Source organism: Dendropsophus ebraccatus, chromosome 5, assembly GCF_027789765.1.
Source record: "Dendropsophus ebraccatus isolate aDenEbr1 chromosome 5, aDenEbr1.pat, whole genome shotgun sequence".
Classification (NCBI taxonomy): Eukaryota; Metazoa; Chordata; class Amphibia; order Anura; family Hylidae; genus Dendropsophus; species Dendropsophus ebraccatus.
In genome coordinates this window covers 149,053,377-149,078,575 of record NC_091458.1, presented here as the reverse complement: position 1 = coordinate 149,078,575, position 25,199 = coordinate 149,053,377, and the positions used below count along the sequence as shown (strand labels likewise).

At 43.7% G+C, this 25,199-nt stretch overlaps 1 protein-coding gene across 1 annotated transcript; it reads left to right on the top strand.

Moving 5' to 3' along the window:
- The first annotated feature begins 4,963 nt into the window (after positions 1–4,963).
- Positions 4,964–17,325, top strand: DNAJC8 (DnaJ heat shock protein family (Hsp40) member C8). The gene is made up of 9 exons (XM_069972618.1): positions 4,964–5,085; positions 8,717–8,818; positions 10,031–10,087; positions 12,039–12,105; positions 12,308–12,402; positions 12,910–12,981; positions 14,961–15,052; positions 15,267–15,342; positions 16,579–17,325. Exons 1-9 carry the CDS (start codon positions 5,017–5,019, stop codon positions 16,699–16,701), a joined length of 753 nt encoding a protein of 250 aa, XP_069828719.1. The 5' UTR covers positions 4,964–5,016; the 3' UTR covers positions 16,702–17,325.
- The last annotated feature ends 7,874 nt before the right edge of the window (positions 17,326–25,199 follow it).

Here is a 25,199-nt window from a genome sequence, read left to right as displayed (position 1 = left end):
TGCTGGATGGGACCAGTGGGCCTTCACTGATAAAAGTCCATTCACGCTGAGCAAAATGATGGCCGCCAATGATAAGGCAAAGTACAGAGCTATGTATCAGCCCCTTCTGTCATCACATGATCCTTTGGCGGTAGAGTAGGTAAGTGCGTACTTTGTAAATGGTATAGTGACAAACCCAGACTACTTGAATAACATCATTACATCTCCAGATGGCAAAGAACAGTAAACATGAATAGCTCTGATCAAAGATGATGCCCAGTGAGTCACTGGATATAACTGCACTGTAATCACTATATGGTGTGCAAAGCTTGTGTACCATTGGTGCCAACTGGATTTGCAGTTGTTTCTGTTTTTAAATTCCACTGTTATTTTAATGATCACAGCTACAGAAGACAAACCTTCCAAGCATGTACGACTGCCATACATACAATATAGCACTTATAACATTTAATTAACTTGTTACGTGTGGCAGTCAGCTTTTCAGGCTGCTGTATTGAAATTCGCTGCCGCGTACTCCGGGTACCTGAAAAAGTTGTATTATAAAGACAAGCAAACAGGGGCACTAAATAATGTAGTGGTCCAATACTTGTAGGGGAAATTCCGATCTTAGTGTCTCAGCGTTAAACTGGTGGAGTTGTGCTGAAGGATAGACACAACTCTAGTAACCATGCAATTGAGAAAAAGTGATAGGCACTACTGGGAACGCTGTAGTCTTATTTATAGTGCCAAGGAGTTATAGACAAAAACAGTAATGTAGGTAAATAAAATTAAAAGTAGTGAAGAGGGCACTCACTGTTAAAATCACAACTTTATTTTCGAAACTTTAAAACTTCTATTCAAGATAAGAATCCTAGCTGATGGCAAGAACATGACAGCTGTTTTGCATTGTAACCGTGCTACTACTGATGTAGTCTGTATCCACCTAAACCCTAGCTATACAGTACTTCCCGGGCATGCGTGGCTTAGACATTACAATAAGATTAAAAACAAAGTAATGAAAAAAAAGTCTCCTCTGTGTCTTCTATACATTTATAAGACTTCAAAAGCAAAACTCCATGTTGCCCACAGCAACCAATAACAGCATTCATTTCTAAAGAACTGCAACAAGGAAGCTCCACAGTGGTTGCTTGCTAAAGGTAACAATTACCATCATTCTGCCCCAATTTATTTATGGTAGGTAAAAAATGCAAGCTCTCCTTGTTGCCAGCAGCAACCCTGGGAAGGGCATGGGGAGGGTCTGCATTTGGAAGGGGGGGGGGGGCGGTAAATTTCATGTCAATTCTTTTGGTGGATAGTGGAATCGGGCTGCCCATAGAATGGTGTCTATGGAGTCGGTGAAAAGGCACGTGGCTGTGAGCAGGTACTAGCGGCGGAATTTATCCGTGCGGATTCCGTAGTGTGAACCCACCCTTACTATCCAAACTCTTCTCCACCTCTTTTCTTGTATTCATGGGAATCTGAGCTGGGAAAAGTACTGTCTCCGCCCGAAAGGAAAACAGTTCTTGGATCTTCACGTGGCTTTTCTTGCTGTGTGAAATTACAAGAAAACCACTACAAGCTCATTCCCCGCTGGTACAGGACTCCTGAGTTGCTATACAACCGAGGGCTCTCCTCCACAAAAACCTGGTAGCGCTGCCAGAGAGATACAGCCACATTATCACACATACGGTGGCACTGCCGTCATTAGGCCCTTTTTGGACGGTGGTCGACACTACAGTGAATGCAGTCTGTTCCACTAAAATTACCCTTACCCCTTCTATTGTTCTCTTGGCCCTCCCAAAAGACCAATATAAACCCTCTTAACACAGTAGCTACTCGTTTGATAGCAGCTGCAAAGCTACTGATCCCCCTCATGTGGCTCAGTACTTCTCCCCCCCCCTCTGAATCTCAGTGGCATGATAAAGTAGACCAATTGTGTAGATTAGAAGAACTGACCAGCTGGTTAGACCGTAGGCACGATTCCTTTCTCAAGACATGGAGTATTTGGTTGTCACATAGGAAAGAGATGGCGTCCTCTCCTACCTTACAAAATGCCACTACTAGCTCCACATGATTGATGCTATTTAGCTTTTTTGAACCATCAGTTTCTTGACCTCTTGTGCATTAGACCTTTGTGATTTGACTCTCAAAAGGCCCAAGGGCCAACTGGATACAATGGACATGTTGGACTCTAAGTTGCATTTCAGTTCTAGTCCGGATGTTTAGAACATGAAAACATAGTTAGTGCTGATATTCTTTGTCCCCTTTCCCTTGCTACACCCCCACCTATCCCCCGTTGTTATGCTTTTGTAACACCTCAACATTGGCTTGTCCTCTCTATTGAAAAAATTGCAAAATAAAGATTTGATTAAAAATAAAAAGAAGCTGTCAGTGATACTCGGGGACCCGCCACAACTGTTAACCCTACAGATACTATGGTCAGCAATGACCACAGAATCTATGGGGCTTCAGATAGAGAAGTCTACCTCTACAATGGTCCACGAGCTTCCAGTGTCTTGGCTACGGAGGCCTGCAGGAAAGGGAGGGCGGTAAGGCCGGCTTGAACACATAGCCGCGATCTCTGCCTCCTCCGCTTTCTATCCTTCCGCTGTTACAAGCTTCTAAAAGCGGCAGGGGACAGAGGAGAGGAGGCAGAGATAGGGCCTTCAGCTTATGGGATCATTATGATCCCATAAGCTAAAGTCAAAAACAATCTGGGCATTGATGAATCACGGACCCATGGTCATGAAAGGGTTAAGAAACTCTGTAATAGGTTTTATTAAGCAAAAAAGTTTCCTTATGTTCTAAACAAGGAATTTATCATTGTGCGCTCCCGGTGTACACCATGAAAAAAGGGCAGATTCTCCCCTTTTCCGTGGCGTATGCCTACCGTGTCCCCTGCACCCGCCCCCCCCCTCCATAGGTTATAATGGACACAGAAGAACCCATCTTCACTTTGCTTCTCTGTAGACTGTTTTGTCTGACAATAAACAGATAAGAAGTGAGGGGGGGGGGGAGAGTAGGAAAACAGCTTTTTGAGTACAGAAGAAAACTCTTTGTAATATGTAACTCTATGTAATAAAACCTATTACATAGTTTCTTAAAATCATTTGTACTATTGATTTCTGCAAAAAGAAAATAAAAAATGACAGTGACACTTTGAAAATGCCTGTTAAATCTGGGCTCTGGGCTCAATTTATATATGTTGCTGTAGAGGCTGGGAATAGCTGCAAAGTGAAGGTTAAAAGATGCATCAAGATGTTTTCCTGGTGATTGGCAGACATCACCTGTTACTGGATTATATAGAAGCTGACCTTATAGGTAAATTGACCGATTTTTGTCTCAGCCAGGTTGATGAATCTGGGCCGCGGTCAACAAAGTTTTGTACCTTGTGTGTTTTATATTTTACTATAGACTTTAGAGAAGCAAACCTCTCATTCCAGGTAACATTTCAAGATAAGAATATGAAAAGCATCATCTTTGGCCATTAGATCCCTTGTATATGGTATTTTCAGCAGATTTATACTCTGCAGGTTCCATCACAGGACAGAATTGAGAGGATTTTCAAAGTAAAAGACAATTTAGTAAGGGGGAGAAAAAAAAAGCATTTTTCTCTGATAAGATATATTACAAGCTTCTTTCTTTCACTTGAACTATTAAAGGGTCAGTCCAATGACAGGTCCCAGATGCTCTTCACAGTTCGATGTGCTGACACACAGCTCACACTGGTTGGTCGGGTTGCACAGGCACTCGTTCTGTTAATTACAATAGGCCCTATTACACAGAATGTTAATTTGCAGAATAAGGACGATTATCGCTCCGTGTAATAAAGACAATGATCATCTGCTAATGATGTCTTTTGGTACTGACCTAAAATCATCGGCTGCTGACTGTGCATCGCTACATGTAATAGCAAGTAACTGGCCGAGACGGGACAGCACCGCAGCCAGTAATTGGATAGGCGGCCTGTCACTTTAGAGACCGGTTCTGCAGTTCTCACATTGCCAGATGCGGGAAAGATGATAGTTAAATAAGTGAGAATATTTTTTACGGATGGTATTTTCAAAAATATTATAGATCAGCAAAACTTTACTGATGCTACCATTGACTTCTAAAGCCTTATTCACAGGTCCGGCAAAGTTGCTTGTGACTAAGGATCCGCAATCACGGATCTGCTTATTGCCCATTGATTTCTATTGGGCTAGTCACACAGTCTGTTCTATTGCGGATCCCAATCCCTACCGCAAAAGAATTAGTCCCGTCCTAGTGCAGACTGTGATTGCGGTACAGATTACCAATAGAAGTCTATGGGATCCGTGACGTCCGTAAAAAACGCCGATCACATCTAAGCAAACTTACATTTCAATACAGTTCAATATTTTCGCGGATGCAGAGACACAATTACGAATCATTTTTCACGGATCAAGTACAAAAAAGCCGGCCTAAAAAATTACTGAACAGGTGAATGAGGCTTAAGGGAACGTTTTTCGGTCCATAATCGAGCTTGTCAGTAAATTTTGCAGATTACGGCCCTAAAATTATCTGTAATTGCAGGTCTACACATTGAGAAAAAAAACAGAAAAAAACCCAAAACGCTATTTACCACAGATATTGTGACGCTCAAAATTACAGAAAAAGTCATTTACACAGCGGAATGTAGGTATAGGAATCAGTAGTTATAAGCCCAATCTACAAGAGTGAAGAGAAAAGAGTGGAAAACTTGCTGCGGCAGACGCCATTTTTGTTGTTTCGCTTACAAATACCGATATAAACTACCGCTGTGTGAAAGCGGAGCCTTATTCTTAGCACAAACGTTGTGTTACAGCGCCATCTAGTGTTATAGGCGACAGCGGTGCAGAATGTCATCGGCAGACTCGGCTGGTTTCCTGTCACATCGCACCCGCCATCCCCTCGCACGTCATCCAGTAAACAAGAACACGTTGCCCCAGTGACCCGGAAGTGTACGCGTTACTCGCACGCACAGGAATAATTTCCGGGCCTGCAGAGATCACGCGAGAGTTTGTTGTCGGCGGTAAAATGGCGGCTCCCGGGGCTGATGGCTCCTCTGGATCGGGGGAAGAAGCGTTCTCTACGTTTTATACGGAGGTGATGTAATTGTTTCAGTACTGATAGTGAGAAGGGGGCCGTATACGGTCACCACTACCCGGACATAGCCGCTTGTTCACACAGGGATCCACCGATGATTGAATAATAACGAGAGCCTGAAGTATCCGGCCCCGGCTCCTCATATCGTGTCATTTGGGCTCCATGTCCCGGGTTATGTTGTCACTATGCACCGGGATCCTGTCATGTGCTGTGGCCGTAGACTTTAAAGTGGTTTTCCGGGACCCCTTGTATTGATGAGCTATATGGGATAAGCTATCAATATCTGATTGGGGTCTGACACCTGGCACAATAAACAGCCCCTTACATTGTGTAGAGACAGTGATAGGATACTGCAGGCCCTTGTCATTTCAATTGGAGCTGAGCTGCAGTACCCAGCTCGGCCACTACACACTGTATGGCGCTGTGCATTGCTGGATTCTGACACCAGTAACTGTGCAAGGGCTTTTTCTTTGTGCTTTGATTTGTAATTTTTATTATATATATATATATATATATATATAATATTTATTTATTACTGGGTAGATTTTTTTTTTTAAGTATTTGTCAACATCTTTTATTTAACATTATTGTGGTTTTAGTCTTACAAGAGTGCTTTGTAAGTACTAAACACGGCTGCAGAAGTTGGATGCAGCCCTAGGGCTGCCAGGAGAGCATGGACACAGCCTATGGCAGTATTAATGTTTTCAAGGACTCCCTAGTTCTGCATCCAACTTCTTCATTCACTGGGATTTAATCGGTGAGTGTTCAACTAAAAAGCTTTTAAAAAGTCCAATTTTTAGTGGGCCTTATACATTGCAACTTGGGTCTCCGCTCAGACCAGGAAGTGGCCAGGTAATCGGAGCGCTGGAGCTGGGGAGGTAGGTGCATATTATGTTCAACAACCTCCTCCTCGGTTCTTTTGAAAAAAAAAAAAGTCCGACCCTTGAGTTCTCCTTTAAACAGACATGGTACTGTCCAGCTACTGATTTTATTATTTTTTTCAAATGTTTGTTTTCAGATTGTAATTTTCTTGTACAGTATTATGGGGCTGTTATCTTGCTTGAGCTGTTTTTAACAGCATTTAGGGATATGCATTACAGCAAACTCCCAAGGCAACAATGGACAAGACCTGTCCCACTGACATGAATGGGAAATATTACTGAATATACTGTGACTTTTCAAGTAAATCTGTACCAGCTAGTACTCACCCACAAACCGCCCATGACCGTCTTGAACACCTCATCACAGGGTTGGCCTTTCCCTTGGAGCTGGTATTTTGGCGAAAAGGATTTCTGGCAGGGAGTCAATGAGGCGTGGCCTAGAACATCAGTGCCCTAGTCCTGCAGCGGGCCTCTTACAAGGCCTCTCTTCATTTTCAGCTCATCCTGGGGTGGATGGAGGCAGGGAGAGACGTGCTGCAGGACTAGGGCACAGATGCTCCAGGCCACACCCCATTGACTCCCTGCCGGAATAAAACTTTTTGCCAAAGTACCAGCTCCAAGAGAAAGGCCAACCCTGTGATGAGGAGTTCAACCCGGTACCAGGTAGTTTGTGGGTGGGTGCAGACCTAGGGCACAGATTCTCTAGGCCCACTCTCATTGACTCTGTGCCACCAGAATAAAACTTGTTTGTTGCTAAAATACCAGCCCCAGGAGACCAGACATGGCATGACGTGTACAGAACAGTACCAGCTGGTACAGATTCGCTTTAGAGAGGACGGTCCACAGGAAGAGGGAGGCTGAGCTGTGAGCTTCATCTGTTTTCCTCAGTTACTGATGTTACCTGTCACTAAGGCCACATTCGCACATCTGTAAATTTTGTGGACCTTACGGATGGGGAAACCCTGTAATGGAGACTTTCCCTGCCCGGCATGATGTATTAATATCATGCCGGCAGCGGGGAAACTTTTTGAATCTCTGCACCACTGTAGTGACAGAACCGCGCAGTTCTGTCATTAGTGCCATGGAGATTCAAACAGTTTCCCCACTGCTTGCACGATATTAATACATCATGCCGGGCAGGGAAAGTCTCCATTAAGGCTATCCCCGTCCGTAACGTCCGCAAAATTTACGGACGTGTGAATGTGAACTAATTGTTTACAGATTACTTTACAGCAGCCTCCTCTTATCACCATAGACAGAACAGGAAGTCTCCGCTTAGTTTTATCCCCAGTGGTGAGAATGAAAACTGCGAGATCTCAGGATGATAATATAGATAGAAAAATGGAAAAATAGAAAACATAAACCTTGATTAGAGCAGCCGGTCATCTTTTGGCGGCATTAATTATATGATCTGTGTACAGTGGTGCCTTGGATTACGAGCATAATTTTTTCTGGGACCGCGCTTGCAAGGTACCACTGTATTGTTATACTGACCCATGGACTACAGACAACAGGTCAGTTTTACTGTGATGTGCACATACTATAATGTAAAAACAAAAGAATAGTCAATAGAAAATAATAGAAAATTTCACTCCTCACAATTTTTTTCGGTACATTTGGTGGTAAAATGTAATATGCCTCCATTGGTACCATTGGTAGCACACAACAAGTCCTCATATGGATCTGTACATGGGATGCGAGGAGTTTAAAATGAAAGCCCTAAATAAAAATTGCATGGTGCACTGGGCTCGAGCGCAGATGCAATGGAATCAGATGAAGGGGTGTGTGATGTACCCATTCTATGGAAGGGATATCGTCTTCCCGCCAGCATACAGCGGGCATCAGTGGGGGCAGATCTACTTAGGTAAGGCAAACAGGGTCATAATCGGCCCAGTGTATATGTGTAAGTGCCTCGTTGAGTGTTAGTTTAGGTTTAGTGTAATAGCTTAAAGAACACTGATTAAAGGGGCCTTCCTCTTTACAGGGGTTGTCTTGGCATTATTTATATTTTAATATTTTGCTGGGACAACATAGAAAATAAGAGTATACTTTCCCATCCTGCTTCTTAGCTGCTGCCTGTTACCCTCCCTCCTGGTCTCTGCTGTAGTCCTCTTTTTCAGCGCTTCCGCTGACACGTCTTTTACGCATTGTCGCTGCCAGTCAAAAATGGCCCTAAAATAAAAGCGGGGTTTGCACAAAAATGGAAGGAGGAGGGATACCTGGTTTTACAGCCAGGCCTCTGGAATTACCACGATTTTGAAACATACAACTTTGTTGCCAGCTATTTATTTTATGCATTTAGGAAGTGCACAAAAAAAGGAGGGGGATTCATGTTAGGGAGAAAACAATTGATCAGAAGTTTATTGGTGGGGCAATTCCCTGCTGATCAGCTGTTTGGTGTCCACACTACAGTGAGGATGGAGCCAGAATAAGTTGGCTCTGTTCCCTGTGTAGCAGTGACACCAGGGTACTGCAGCCTCTGCTCTTGTTGAAGTGAATAGGAGCTAAGGCTGCAGTACAGCGCTGCCACCACTACACAAGGAATAGGGCCAACTGCTTTCAGCTCTGTTCTCACTGTAGTGCAGGCACCAAGCAGAAGATCAACAGGGGAGTCGACACCCCGCTGATCAAATATTGACAACCTAGGCTGTGGAATTTATTTTTTTTCTTTCCTGGACAAACAATTTTAAGACTGGATGAGATAATCATTTAGTTATCTTTATTTTTGCTTTTTCTTTTTTCATGCACAGGTTAAGCAAATTGAAAAACGTGACTCTGTGCTTACCCCAAAGCAGCAGATAGAGAGACTAACAAGGCCTGGATCCTCATATTTCAACCTGAATCCTTTTGAGGTAACTATCATGTCATGAATCAGAGTTGAACAAGCAGCTTTATCTAGAATTTAGAAAATGAGCGCTGTCTATTAAGGATGGTCTGAACCTGCCGAGGTTCGGGTTCGTATGAACCCGAATGCTCTGCATCAGATTCCCGCTGTCTGCCCGCTCTGTGGAGAGGGTGGATACAGCGGGAGGACCCCCTGGAAAACTAGGATTATGGCTATGGCTGTATCCCAGTTTTCCAGGCGGTCCTCCCGCTGTATCCACCGTCTCCACGGAGTGGGCAGACAGCGGGAATAATTGCCGAGAGTTCGGGTTCGTACGAACCCGAACCTCGGCAGGTTCGGACCATCCCTACTGCCTATTAAAGGGGTTATCCAGGGTTAGAAAAACATGGCTACTTTATTCCAGAGACAGCACAACTCTTGTCTCCAGTTTGGGTGTAGGTTTTGCAGCTCAGTTCCATTGAATGGAGCTTAAAGGGGCACTCTGGGCTAGAGGTATTTTTAGTGTATGGACAGGAGGGGGTGGATATAGACGCCACCGTCACGTCTCAAGGCAGCTCAGCCATCTAGTGGCTTAGGCGGGACCCCGCTACGACCGCCGAATGGCTGACCTGCCTTGAGATGTCATGGGGCGGCGCAATCCAGGAATCGGGGAGGTAAGTGGACGGCGGTGTCTATATCCACCCCCTCTCCTTCCATACACGAAAAATATTCCTAGCCTGGAGTACCCCTTTAACTGCTGACCTGGAGATGAGTGGTGCTGTCCCTGGAAGAAAGTGGTCATGTTTTTCCTACGCTGGATAACCCCTTTACCTTCATTCACAGCTGCATGCTCATGTATTGCAATGTGGAGCCAGTAGAGGTACATACCGGGATGTGGTCATAGCAATCATTGAATTTCTGAATCACGTCGGAGAAAGAACACACAGACGGCAGCGCTCGCCAGTCCAGTAGATGTTTATTGGATCAATTCGTTAGACGCTACAGGCAACAGCTGTTTCACTTTACACATTACCAGATTGCTGAGTGCCGTGGTCTGTGTGTTCTTTCTCCAATATGGATTCATTATATATGCAATCACCCCTAAGCACCATGCTGGATTACAGACACCATTGGGCTTGTGGGAGCGGGCACCAGTGTGTCAGCCAGCTTTACTTGTGCACTTTCTGAATCCTTTGCTCCTCCCCCCCTAAAATTAGTGTGTGTTCCCCTTATTTTATAGGTGTTACAGATTGATCCAGAAGTGACAGATGATGACGTTAAGAAGAGATTCAGGCAGGTAAGCCCTATATATGTATATGACATATACTAACAAAAGGCTGAATGGCTGTATCTGTAAGTCCATTGTGTGTATTTTGCGTATAACCCCTTCAAGACAGAGCCCTTTGATGCACAAAAGTCCGGGTCAAATTAAAGGAGAAGTCCGGTGAAAATTTTTATTAAAGTATTGTCCCCCAAAAGTTATACAAATCAACAATATACACTTATTACGGGAAATGCTTATAAAGTGCTTTTTTTCCTTGCACTTACTACTGCATCAAGGCTTCACTTCCTGGATAACATGGTGATGTCACTTCCTGGATAACATGGTGATGTCACGACCCGACTCCCAGAGCGGTGCGGGCTGGATGATGGCAGAGGGATGCTCAGTGTCCCTCCAGTGCCCTGTGTCCCTCAGTGTCCCCCTGCCATCATCCTCTCCGGCAGCCACAGCCCGCACAGCTCTGGGAGTCGTGTCGTGATATCACCATGTTATCCAGGAAGTGACATCACTATGTTATCCAGGAAGTGAAGCCTTGATGCAGTAGTAAGTGCAGGGAAAAAAAGCACTTTATAAGCATTTCCCGTAATAAGTGTATATTGGGGATTTGTATAACTTTTGGGGGGCAATACAATACTTTAATAAAATTTTTTGCTGGACTTCTCTTTTTAATGCATTGTTCCTCCCCGCCTTCTAAGAGCCATAGCGCTTTTATTTTCCACCTACAGGGCTGGTTGGGGTGTCATTTTTTGCGCCATAATCTCTAGTTTTTATTAATATCATATTGGTGTAGCAGAAAAATTTTGATTGCTCTTTAATTTTTTTGTGATATATAATTTTATAAAATCAGCAATCCTGGTGTGTTTATTTTGTTTCCGTTTACGCCGTTCACCGTGCGGGAACAATAATGTTATATTTTAATCGGACAATTCCGCACGCTATGATTTGTTATGTTTATTTATATTTTTATAATGGGCAAGGGGGTCTTTTAAACTTTTATTGGGAGGGGGTTTATAAGGGTTTTTTTTTTATACTCTTAAAAACATTTTTTAATATTTATTTTTTTTTTTTTTTTTATTTTTTTTTTTGCTTTTATTTACTGTAAAAGATGCAATCATTAGATTGCATATACTGATCTATGCTATGAAATAGCATAGCATAGATCAGTGTTATCGGCAATCTATGTATAGAGCCTGCCTGAAAGCAAACTCTACACATAGATCGTGGATCCGACAAGACTGAGGTAAGGAGTTTACCCCCGTCTGTCGGCACATGCGATCCGGACCCCCGCAGCATGGGACCCCCGGATCACTCAGTGACAGAGATGCTTGATCTGTCACTGAGCACCTTAAACGCTGCGTTCGCGGCATTTGAGGGATTAATGAGAGTCGGCTGTGGGATCACAGCTGACTCTCATTACCTGCGGGCCCGGAGACTGATGTCATCAATAACCCTGTCAGTACAGGGAATGTGTATATATACATTCCTACTGCACAATGTATGTGCAGTAGCAACGTATATATACATGTTACTGACGCAAAGGGGTTAAATATTGGAGTGTTTTACATTCTTTGAGTGGTGTGTGGACACCATTTTTCCTATGTGAGATTAGCCTAATGGCACTGACAGTGAGGGTTTCAGAGGGTCGCATGTGATGGGGCTGTTTACTACAGGATGTATAATTTGTTGTGTTCCTTTATTGCATTGCTTCACTACCTCAACAGTATCCTTTGCCCCCCTCCCTTCCCCCTTGTTGTGATGAATCCAAAATGTCGGTAATAGTCGCCGGACCTTTTCCGTAGCAGGACTACTTCATATCCTCCCTCCTTATTGTCTGATATAACAGGCATGATCAGTGCCCACATAGTATTATATAGTACTATAGTGTTAATCTTTTATATATTTTTTTTATTAATTTTTTTTTTTAACTAATCTTGTGGATGTTTAACTCTTTTTTTTCTCTTTCTAGTTATCAATTCTTGTTCATCCAGACAAAAATCAGGATGATCCTGATAGAGCCCAGAAAGCCTTTGAAGGTAACACTCTATTCATTCATTTCTTATAGACATCAAGTAGGTTTATTGTTGGTTTCTTGTTCGTGTGCATAAAAACATCGAAAGAGTTCTGACTTATTACTTAAACATACAGTGGTTCCCCCTGAACAGATTAATATTGAGGGACCACTGTACTCGTATACATCTTGATCTAGCTCTTCACCCTTTCCCTTGTTTCTTACAGCTGTAGACAAGGCATATAAACAGTTGTTAGATCCTGAGCAGAAGAAGCGGGCACTAGATGTTATCCAGGCTGGACACGAGTACATTGAGCATATTGTAAGTCCTGCGAAATACTCATGTTCTTTCCCCTATTGTGTTGTGTGGATAAAGTACTGTATACCTAAGTAACCAGTTAGAGGGCATTCACACATGTGAATACAGCGTCAGTACAGTAGTGCTTTGTAGGCTTGTGAATCCGGTCTGTAGCACATCATTCGTGCACGGACCTTATTCGCGGATAGTGTTAATGCCCCCTAGTCCTATTGCTAAGGTAATTTACGTCAGGGGTGGGGAACCTATGGCTCCTCAACTGTTGCAAATCTACAATTCTCATTATTCCTGAACAGCCAGAGGTAGCTGTTGGGACTGCACCTGCAGGGGATTGGGGTAGGCGAGTATGACATTTATGTTTAATCTGCACCAGGCATAATTAAAAAAAAATAAATGTAATAGTTCTGTCTCTGAACAATCCCTTTAGGGCACATTAAATGGTTATGTGACTAGATGGCACAACACCTTTTACCATGTATTTCTGGTGATTTTTATTATTGTTTTTTAATGTAGGTAAAAGAAAAAAAGAAACAGTTGAAAAAAGAAGGAAAATCAGTAGATATTGAAGAAGATGACCCTGAAGTTGTAAGTAGCAGCACAATGGCTCAGTGGCTACTAATGCTAACTGGGCTTCTGGTTTCTTATCTGACCAAAAACCACGTCGGCCTGAAGTTTGTATGTTTGCCCCACGTCCACCAGGCTTCCTTTTGGTTATTTTGAGAGGTTGGCTTGTTATAAAACTAGTACTGTTAAGTAGACCACCTGGTGTCATTGCAATTTTCTTTTTGTAGAAAGAAATGTATAGGTGCAGCTCACAGTCTCAGTAACTAAATGGGTTGGAGGTGTAGCTAAAAAAGCCCTTACCTAGAGATGGGCCAAAAATACAGTAGGAAAACGTATAGAATTTAGTCCTCTAGACCGCAAGAAGTCCCAACCTTTACATATAACAATTTTAATTAATAAAGAAATGCAATAGCAATATAAATAATGCTAACATCAAAGTATAAAATAAAAATATATAAATAAAATGAGTGAAAATCTTGGTTTTAAAACATCATGTACATCATATATAAATCGTGAAAGATAGCCATGGAAGTACGGAATTGGGAAAAATGATAGTTGAAAAGTCAATGTAATACCGCTGGGTACTGGCCAGTGAGCATTAGTTCAATGTGTTATTTCAGACCTCAGATCATTTTGATTTTTAGGTCCCAGTTAGTATTGGACTTGTGGTCCTTCTAGTGTTCGTGTGTCTCACAGCTCCCGGTACCTGGTACAGCGAGACACTCGATAATGGCCAGGTTAAATCACACTTAATGCACTTGTATGAAGGATGGCGTCTGTGACGCCGCTCACCCGTCCCAATGGAGGTGATGGCTGCTGTCGTGGCTCTCTCCCTCCTGCGGAGGCTGCCAGTTGTGATCACTTCGGTCTGGGCTGGAGAGGCTCTTGCAGCGCGTCCTCGTGGTGTTGGCGTTCGCGCGCCGTTGTCCGGCCTCGTTCTGTATCCAAATGATCTGAGGTCTGAAATAACACATTGAACTAATGCTCAGTGGCCAGTACCCAGCGGTATTACATTGACTTTTCAACTATCATTTTTCCCAATTCCGTACTTCCACGGCTATCTTTTACGATTTATATATGATGTACGTGATGTTTTAAAACCAAGATTTTCACTCATTTTATATATTTTTATTATATACTTTATTATATAAAGGTTGGGACTTCTTGCGGTCTAGAGGACTAAATTCTATTTTTTCCTAATTTTCTTTTTGTACTGCTTGGTACAAGCAGGCTTGCGCACATGCCTCAGCTGACCGCCTTCCGACAGCGCAGCATTATTGCAATGGTGCCCACATGACCTGTCCTCTGACGGAGTACAGCACTTTTGAAGTGGGCAGAATTTGATGTCCTCTGTGTATCTCTGTGAGAGCACTGTCCTAAAGATGCAGATAAAGCAGTGACTTCTGGCCTCTGAGATAATAATAATTTTATTTGTATAGCGCCAACTAATTCCGCGGCATTTTACATAGTTTGTCAATTTTTGGTCCCTGTCCCCTTTAATGCTAACAATCTAAATTGACCTGTCAGGTGCGTAACCAGGATTCATGGGGCCCCATAGGAAAAAAAAAACTGTATGGGCTCCATAAATCCTAGTGTCTAGGGGGAAATGTATGTAAGCCCCCTGGATGGCGCTCAGAGCGGCTCTCACAGACCACCCCTCCGCCTCGAGATGGCTGGTGCTTATAGTGGCTCTCACGGGGGGGTTTTCGTATGTGCAAGCTGCTCTAAGATGCTGCACTTTTCAGATGTTGCCCTTGATGGGATTTGAACCCTGGACACCAGCACTGCAGGGCTACAGTGCTAACCACTGTAAACTTGGGACGCTCAGAGGAGAATGAAATCTGCAAGATTTCAGGATTATTTTACAATCTAGATGGTAAAATTTGAGGCGTATTTGGGAAGGCTAGCATCTGACCTACATGTAGTATACAGAGGATTGCTGGTTAATAAGACTTTTTTTTTTTTTTTTTTTTTTTTTTTTTTTTTTTTTTTTTTTTAAGTTTAAACAGGCTGTATACAAACAGACCATGAAGCTTTTTGCAGAGCTGGAAATTAAAAGAAAAGAGAGGGAAGCTAAAGAAATGCATGAAAGGTCTGTATGCTGCAGTCTTTGTATTGGTGGTCTGTTGTAATGTACCTGTCCGCTGTGCTGAAATTATGACCAAATTAATACCGCTTATATAACAAGCGTTACTCAAGATTGTGTGTTTTTTATTTTTGTTTTTTTCTCAATCAATAGTTCAGTGATCTGTTCATTCAGGAGGTTTATGGAATACAGATGGTAGTGATCATTGTTTTCTGTTCAGGAAAAGGCAGCGGGAGGAAGAAATAGAAGCTCAGGAAAAGGCTAAACGCGAGAGGGAATGGCAGAAAAACTTTGAGGTACATTATAAAACATTAAACCACTTACTAGCTGTCGCTATTATTGCTGCTGTTGGGGTTTTAGTTGTTTTTAGTCAATTTGGTTTGAATGTCTTATAAGCAGTGCCAGCTGTTATTGATGAGGAGGTACATTCATATTGGTGCCAGTCTTTCATGTGTTCTTTTCCATTGCTTATGTTACAAGGCTGCAGGCCAAAAATCGTCATTATTACATTTAAAATAAAGCATTTACACTAAATTATGAACATACTGGTGTTTTTACATAGACTGGATTGTGGACAGACTGGCCACTGTGTCTACATCACCATCTTGGTTCTTTACCTCTTCTAGCCACGATGATGTGCTGGTACGTCACAGGGCTGTTAGGGGTGTATGGAGCAGTTTCTGAATTCTACCTGCCCTGTGGCTAAACCCCTGCTTATAACCCTGTGCAAATGAATGATGGCACTGTACAGGCTATTAATTGTTTAAATGCCACTGCCAAATCTGACAGTGACATTTAAATGTAGTAAATGTGTGTCATTGGTGATATAATGGGCCGATTGGCTCCCTGTGACAAGATCACAGAGGACCAATCTGCTGTCATGGGCCTGTACTAAGGCTTCATGGCTGCGGAGACCAAGCTATAGCTACAGCCTAGCATAGCCACATGGCCATATTATGGTATTACAAGCTCAAAACCCATATTCATAATTGTTCATATTACGATCGGCGCTGGCGTGGGGATCCCGGTGGCGCGGTCTTTTTTCTTTTTAAACACTGCCCGGTTCCCGCACTCGGTGCCGTTCCTTTGCCGTGGATTGGCCAGCCGTAAGTAAGGCCGCCGCCCCCAGTATGACGATATACCCTCCCCTTTGTGACGCTGTTTAATTAGAATAAACAGAGCTGCGTCAAAGAGGGGGTATGGTCACACTGGGGGTGGCAGGTCTGCCCCCAGTGCATACAGCCAGCCGGTGCACAGCAAAAGAATGGTGCTGAGTGCAGAGATCAGGTGGCGTTTAAAAAAAATAAATAAATAAAAAAAAATGCGCCATTGGCACTGACTGGCTCATGTGTAAAAAAAATAAATAAATAAATAAATACTTTAAGGAACTGGAAATGTTGACATGTTGTCAGCCATTTTGTTACCAGAGGTAGGTGGCTGAATAAAATTAATAGTGTAACAGTAAGATGTTCTGTCTGTTTCTATTTGCAAATTCAGACCTGGATTCTAATTCCCCTTATGTGTATTTTTAGGAAAGCCGCGATGGACGTGTGGACAGTTGGAGAAGCTTCCAGTCACACAAAAAAGGCAAAAAGGAAAAGAAAGCGCGAACATTTTTAAAACCACCAAAAGTGAAGATGGAGCAGAGAGAGTGACGTCCCCATGGAGGATACCAATCACTCCATTATGAACTTCATTTTATGAACAGCATTGTCATCTACTTAGTATCTTTCACTGACAGATATTCATCCGCCTGGGGAATAAGTACCTTATCCTGTGTTTTGGATAGTCTTCTCTACTCGTTTCATTTTGTTCCTGTTGGAGAATATTATAATTTAATGTTTTGTACATGAATAACTTCACATGGTTATGTAGTTCACATAAGCAGAAAGCAGGTAAGACGTGGGGCAAGCAGCATCTTCCAGTAAAATACTGAGACTTCCAAATTTCTGTTAATTTGAGGAGTAATCCTTGATCATAAGCAAGCATTGATATAGTGGTGTCCAAGCAAGTATCTTCTTGCTAGCATGCCATTAGATTTCAGGAAATGCTATGTCTTATATGTGATACATAGTTCATCTCTTACTGGCTTGATGATGAAGATGCTCCTGTGTGACTGGTGTAATGCTAGTCATTGGCTGTATAAACCTCCAGCTCTGCCCCTTAGTTCACTTGAGAAGAGCTGCAGTCTGTTAAATACTGGATTGGGAATCCATGTTATTACAAGTGCAACTGATCTGTTACATGTGTATTCTAATAAATCATGGAGTTACACTGTGCTGACTGTCAAAGAGTCATTTTAAATCCCCCCCCCTCCCCCTCATTATAATACCAGCTGAGAATACCATTTGCACTCGATACCCCACAATGAAAAAGTGAAAATATTTTAGACATTGGTGCTAATTTTTTAAAAGGAAAAAATAAAACTTTGCATGGACATACGTGCTTAGATCTTTTGTTTGAAAATAAGACCTCCTCTGAAAATAAGGCATCGTTGAGGATTTACAGCATAGCTGAAAATAAGGCATCCCCCGAACGTAAGACGCCACTGCCTCCAGGGTTATGCTGGTTTGTGATGACAACTACTATACAGTGTATAATTATTAGTGTCAATTCTTCATAAAAAATAAGACATCCCCCTTAAACTAAGACACATCACATCTTTGGGACACTATCTTATTTTTGGGGAAACACTGTATAAGGCATGAAATTTAGCTGAGGGGGGGAGGGAATTTTTACACCTTGATTGGAGTCCATCTGGGGTAAATTAAGATGATTAGACAGGATTTGGAAAGACCCTGCCCTGTTCATATAAGGTCATACCATAAGCCATGAGAAGGAAAGAACTGTAGAGCTCAGAGATAGGATTGACAGGTTTCCTTAATTTATAAATTGCAGAAGGGTTGAAAAAAACAGGACTCTTCCTAGAGCTGGCTACCACACCAAAAAAAGTAATTAGGGGAGAAGGGTATTAGAAAGAGGGATCATCAAAGTGACTCTGTACCCACAATCTGCCCACCCCAAACCACTTGTACCTTCGGATAGCTGCTTTTAATCCAGGTTCTGTCCTGCGGTTCGTTCGGCAGGTGATGCAGTTATTGTCCTAAAAAACAACTTTTAAACTTGCAGCCCTGTGCCAAACTGCCATGGCCTAGAGTGTGTGCATTAGGCTGGCAAAACCTCTCTGTCCCTCTTCCCCGCCCTTTTCATCATTAGGAATGCCCCAGGCAGGTTTTCTACTATTCCTCACCTGTGTAAGCACAACACATGGGCTGGATCGTTAAGGCACCTGTGTAGTTCACTGCACAGGAATAGGAAATATCCTGCTAGTGGCATTCCTAATGATAAGAGGGTGGGGAGGAGGGACAGAGTGGTGGTGCAAAGTTAGGGCACAGATACTCTAAGCCCCGGCAGTTTGGCACAGGGCTGCAAGTTTAAAAGCTGTTTTTTAGGACAATAACTGCATCACCTGCCGAACGGACCCCAGGACAGATCTTGGATTAAAAACAGCTATCCGAAGGTACAAGTGGTGGGGACAGATTGTGGGCACAGAGTCACTTTAAACATAATTTGTGCTGTGTTTGTGTGTGTGTGGGGGGGGGGAGGGGTACTTGTAGAAAGTTAACCATCATTGCAGCATTCCACCAATGGCTTAGTGGGCAGAGAGAAACCTCTCCTCCGTAAAAGATGCATAAAGAACCTACCTAGAGAAAAAAAAAAAATAAATAAAAAAACTGGGTTCAGCGGCCTTTTTTCAGACCTGAACGTTTGGCATTTCATTCCCCGTGGCTGCAGAAGTTGGGTTGGATACAGTTGTCTACCCGCCCTAGAGCCCAGGTGCATGAGATTTGTCTGGAGTGCTCCCCCCTCCCATTCTATTCACTTCAAGTCCTTTACTGTAATGACAAAGCTGCAATGTTTATACATCATGCTGGGCGGGGTAACAGTCCAGGACAGGCATTCACTGTCTGTAGGTCCACAAAATTTGCGGACACATGAATGCACACTGAGCGAATGGGGCAGAAAGTTCCACCGCAGAATCCCGCCTACTTCAGTGTCAGACCACATCTCTATGGGAGGGCTCGCGTGCCTCCGCTCAAAAAATTGACATGTCAATTCTTTGAGTGGAGGAGAGCGGAGGCACGCAAGCTCTCCCATAGAGATGTGGTCTAACACTAAAGCAGGTGGGATTCCACCCCATTTGTTCAGTGTTAACATACACTTAGTGTGAGTATTTTTTTTTTTTCCAGTTTCCATATCCAAGGTGTGTGTCAGCTAGCTCTCTACTTTCAAAATTGATTCCCCTATCAACAGAAAATCACCCTATTAAGTACAGAAATTTCATGGACCTGAGTGAGAAAATAAGCTGGAGGCAGATTGTAAAATTCTAGCCAAACACCATCTCTTAAGCTATTCAATACCCAGCTGATTTCAGATATTTTTTTTTGCCATGCTAGCAAAAAAGATTCAATCTGCCTCCTACTCATTTACACCATCATTAAGGACCTGACTTTTCTAAAAGGTCATCAGAGGATGAGTCATGCAAGAAAGCCACAGCCTTAATAGTCAGGGAGAGGAACAACTGCTCACAAGGAAATTTAAGGCCCTATTACACTAAATGATTATCGGCATTACTTGGCCAATTACCAGCCATTTAGGCCGATAATCGTTAAGTGTAATAGCGCATCTTCAAAGGCAACAATCAGCCAACACTCAGTGTCGGCTGGTTGTGGTCTTTCAACATGCTTATGTCAGTGACAGTCTTTTGCACGTTGCTTCGTGTAATAGCACTGGCAGCGAGTGGGTATAGAGGGGGAAGTGAGCGTTGAACTGACTGGTCAGACTTCGCTTCCCACGATTATTGGCCTTTATTCTGAGTATTATTATTAGAGATGAGCGAACCGGGTTCGGGTTCGAGTCCATACGAACCCGAACGTTCGGCATTTGATTAGCTGGGGCTGCTGAACTTGGATAAAGCTCTAAGGTTGTCTGGAAAACATGGATACAGCCAACGACTATATCCATGTTTTCCACATAGCCTTAGGGCTTTATCCAACTTCAGCAGCCACCGCTAATCAAATGCCGAAAGTTCAGGTTTGGATCGACTCGAGCATGCTCCAGGTTCGTTCATCTCTAATTATTATCTTATCCATTGGGTCCCAAGTCCTCATAAGGTAAAGAATAGACATGAGCACAATTTGAGAATGTTCAGGTTGCACTCCTCTCTGGTAAAGAACCTTTTCTGAAGACATTAGTTATAGCAGCATCAATTTTTGGCAGTCGGTCCCAAGTTGTATCTGTTTTTCTTAAAGTACATTTGCTTTTGACTGTTTTGAGAATAAAGGCTTGGCTGTCTGGATTTTTCAATTCCTTCTGCATAGACCCTGTCCAGAAGACCCTTCACTTCTTTGTACCTGACTCCTCAGAAAACATATCCTGGATAGATGTCTGTTCTTTGTTCTCTGGTATATTCATAGCTTAACCAGTTGGTGTATTACAGAAAACAAGGGTTTCCCAGTCGCTTCATCCTCTGATCAGAAGAAGGATTCAAAAGACCCCTATCTGGCCGTCTGACTTTGTCTAAATTATTATTATTATTTATAGAGCGCACATAATTCCAGAGCGCTATACAGGCGACAGGGGTAACAAACAAGAACATTACAAGATCAAAACACATTACATGAAGGCAGATGACAGACTGATACATGGGGAAGAGGACCCTGCCCGCGAGGGCTTACAATCTATAAGGTAATGGGAGAGAAACAGGAGGTAAAGTGCAGCCGGTCACCGTGTGATACAGAATTATTGTAGGTTGTAGCCTTGTTTGAAGAGATGGGTTTTCAGGTTACCTTTGAAGGACTTGATGGTGGATGAGGGCGGATGTGTCCAGGTAGCGAGTTCCAGAGTATGGGGGAGGCTCGGGCAAAGTCTTGGAGGCGGTTGTGTGAGGTACGAACAAGGGGGGAGCGCAGACAGAGGTCACTGGAGGAGCGAAGGTTGTGTGAGGGATGGTAGCGGAATATCAGGTCGGGACAGGTTGTGGACGGCCTTGTACGTCATGGTCAATAATTTAAAGTGAATACGTTGGGCAATGGGGAGCCAGTGGAGGGAGAGGCAGAGGCAAAACGAGAGGAAAAGTGGATTAGTCGGGCGGCAGAGTTAAGGATAGACTGGAGGGGAGTAAGGTAGTTAGATGGAAGGCCAGAGAGGAGGATGTTACAATAGTCCAAGCAGAAAATAATGAGAGCATGTACCAGCAGTTTGGTGGAGTCAGGGGTGAGAGAAGAGCGGATTCTGGAAATGTTTTTGAGGTGAAAGCGGTAGGAGGTGGTCAGGGCTGAATCAAAGGTGACCCCAAGGCAGCGGACTTGGGGGACGGCATAGAGTGCAGCCATTGATAGTGATTGTCAGATTAGACGGCAGGGTAGAGCGAGATGGGGGGGGGGGAATGATAAGTTCTGTCTTGTCCATGTTGAGTTTTAGAAAGTGGGAAGAGAAGAAGGAAGATATGGCCGATAGACAGATAGAATCCTAGATAGCAAGGAGGTGACATCCGGACCAGAGAGGTAGATATGAGTGTCATCAGCGTAGAGGTGGTACCTGAAGCCGTGGGATTCTATGATATGTCCCAGGCCAGAGGTATAGATGGAGAAGAGAAGAGGCCCAAGTACAGAGCCTTGGGGAACACCAACTGTGAGCAGTTGAGGAGAGGAGGTGGTGTGGGAATGGGAGACACTAAAAGTGCGGCTGGAGAGGTAAGAGGAGATCCAGGAGAGGGCTGAGCAAGTGACGCCAAGGGATGAGAGAATTTGTAAGAGGAGCCCCCCCCCCCAAAAAAAAATCTCCATTTCTAACTAATCCTCTGTAAGAGTTCTGAGATGGTACCTCTGCAGCAATCACTCTCCTAATACAAGCGTTACATTTCTTACTTTTTGGGGGTAAATATTACATTCTTTGTTTAGTCTTCTTAGAAACCCTTCTGGGTTTATCCTGGGAACTAATAACCACCAATACATTCACTCAGGCCCATAGAAATTTTTCGAAGGATAGCGTATGTATGGAGATTTCCCCGAACCATCCAAGGTCCCTTGCCTCACTCACTGATCCTAATCCCATAGAGTTCTTTACCCAGGGAACTACATACAAAATCAGCTGGCCTGCTCTTAGAAGAGGAAGACTGACCGACAGAACAGCCTTATGAGGCCTAGTGCTGGAGGGATCCTATCCACATGCTAAAGCCATACACCACTTTCAGGATCCTCTTGTCATCAGCCTTCTTTAGAATGCCCAGGCAACCAGCTGGCGGGAAGGAAGGAGGAATCTTGGCTATAAGACTTTCACTTTGCACACAGCACACTGTATTCTCTACCTGTAACACCACACAGCACACTGTATTCTCTACCTGTAACACCACACAGCACTGTATTCTCTACCTGTAACACCACACAGCACACTGTATTCTCTACCTGTAACACCACACAGCACGCTGTATTCTCTACCTGTAACACCACACAGCACACTGTATTCTCTACCTGTAACACCACACAACACGCTGTATTCTCTACCTGTAACACCACACAGCACACTGTATTCTCTACCTGTAACACCACACAGCACACTGTATTCTCTACCTGTAATACCACACAGCACTGTATTCTCTACCTGTAATACCACACAGCACGCTGTATTCTCTACCTGTAACACCACACAGCACACTGTATTCTCTACCTGTAACACCACACAGCACACTGTATTCTCTACCTGTAACAACACACAGCACTGTATTCTCTACCTGTAACACCACACAGCATGCTGTATTCTCTACCTGTAGCACCACACAGCACTGTATTCTCTACCTGTAACACCACACAGCACGCTGTATTCTCTACCTGTAACACCACACAGCACACTGTATTCTCTACCTGTAACACCACACAGCACACTGTATTCTCTACCTGTAACACCACACAGCACACTGTATTCTCTACCTGTAACACCACACAGCACTGTATTCTCTACCTGTAACACCACACAACACGCTGTATTCTCTACCTGTAACACCACACAGCACACTGTATTCTCTACCTGTAACACCACACAGCACACTGTATTCTCTACCTGTAACACCACACACCACGCTGTATTCTCTACCTGTAATACCACACAGCACTGTATTCTCTACCTGTAATACCACACAGCACGCTGTATTCTCTACCTGTAACACCACACAGCACGCTGTATTCTCTACCTGTAACACCACACAGCACGCTGTATTCTCTACCTGTAACACCACACAGCACGCTGTATTCTCTATCTGTAACACCACACAGCACACTGTATTCTCTACCTGTAACACCACACAGCACACTGTATTCTCTACCTGTAACACCACACAGCACTGTATTCTCTACCTGTAACACCACACAGCACGCTGTATTCTCTATCTGTAACACCACACAGCACTGTATTCTCTACCTGTAATACCACAGAGCACACTCTATTCTCTGCCTGTAACACCACACAGCACTGTATTCTCTACCTGTAACACCACACAGCACTGTATTCTCTACCTGTAACACCACACAGCACACTGTATTCTCTACCTGTAACACTACACAGCACGCCGTATTCTCTACCTGTTACACCACACAGCACGCTGTATTCTCTACCTGTAACACCACACAGCATGCTGTATTCTCTACCTGTAAGACCACACAGCACTGTATTCTCTACCTGTAATACCACACAGCACTGTATTCTCTACCTGTAACACCAAACAGCACGCTGTATTCTCTACCTGTAACACCACACAGCACACTGTATTCTCTACCTGTAACACCACACAGCACTGTATTCTCTACCTGTAACAGCACACTGTATTCTCTACCTGTAACACCACACAGCATGCTGTATTCTCTACATGTAACACCACACAGCACACTGTATTCTCTACCTGTAACACCACACAGCACTGTATTCTCTACCTGTAACACCACACAGCACGCTCTATTCTCTACCTGTAACACCACACAGCACACTGTATTCTCTACCTGTAATACCACACAGCACACTGTATTCTCTTCCTGTAACACCACACAGCACGCTGTATTCTCTACCTGTAACACCACACAGCACGCTGTATTCTCTACCTGTAACACCACACAGCACGCTGTATTCTCTACCTGTAACACCACACAGCACGCTGTATTCTCCACCTGTAACACCACACAGCACACTGTATTCTCTACCTGTAACACCACACAGCACGCTGTATTCTCCACCTGTAACACCACACAGCACACTGTATTCTCTTCCTGTAACACCACACAGCACGCTGTATTCTCTTCTTGTAACACCACACAGCACTGTATTCTCTACCTTTAACGCTGATTTTGGAATAAAGTAACAAACTTTTTGTATTTTTTTTCTTTTCATTTCCACGCTGCAGTACTGCAATGACACTCCAACATGTGTAAACACAGCCCTAATTTCACTGCACACTTCTGCACAATTAGAGAAATCAGTGCAACACCTGCTTCAAACCAGCTAGAGATGGTGAATCACTAAGGGGATTGGGGGATCCAGCCAAGCCTCCTGGGACCAGGGCCGTCTTAACAGCATTATGGGCCCCTGGGCAGAGGTGCGAATTAACCCCCCCCCTAGCGGCCGCCGCCCCTCTTATCTGGTAAGGTACAGTGGTACCTTGGTTTAAGAGTAACTTGGTTTAAGAGCTCACAGTTTTTCAAAACTGTGACTTGGTTTAAGAGCATTGTTTTGGTTTAAGAGCTCCCTGTATTGGGTGGGAGGGCGGGTGGAGGAGGGACATGGTCTGAATAGCGGGGTCTACAGCTCTGTACTCTGACCCAGGAAGTCTCCCTCACCTGCCAAATCATAGCAGATCCACTTCAGGCTGGGGCCTACATCAGGGGACAGGACTGTGGGGGTAATCTCTCCATAGCTGTAACCCCTCTCTCCCCGGACAGAGAGTGCTGCATGTATGTGCCCCCATCTGTCCTGCTCATTCCTTCATGCTCCCTGCAGTCTGTCAGCCCTTGTGTTTCCCATCCGCTCCATTACTGTACAGTAACTTATAATATCACAATATGTTTGTTTCATCTGTTTTACATGTTATTCAGAATAATAAATCATTATT

Bases quoted from the DNA above. Each gene is read 5' to 3' on its own strand.
- DNAJC8 (XM_069972618.1), top strand. From the start codon at position 5,017: ATGGCGGCTCCCGGGGCTGATGGCTCCTCTGGATCGGGGGAAGAAGCG. The intron at 5,086-8,716 runs GTGATGTAATTG...TTTCATGCACAG, and splicing joins TCTCTACGTTTTATACGGAG to GTTAAGCAAATTGAAAAACG. The intron at 8,819-10,030 runs GTAACTATCATG...CTTATTTTATAG, and splicing joins TCAACCTGAATCCTTTTGAG to GTGTTACAGATTGATCCAGA.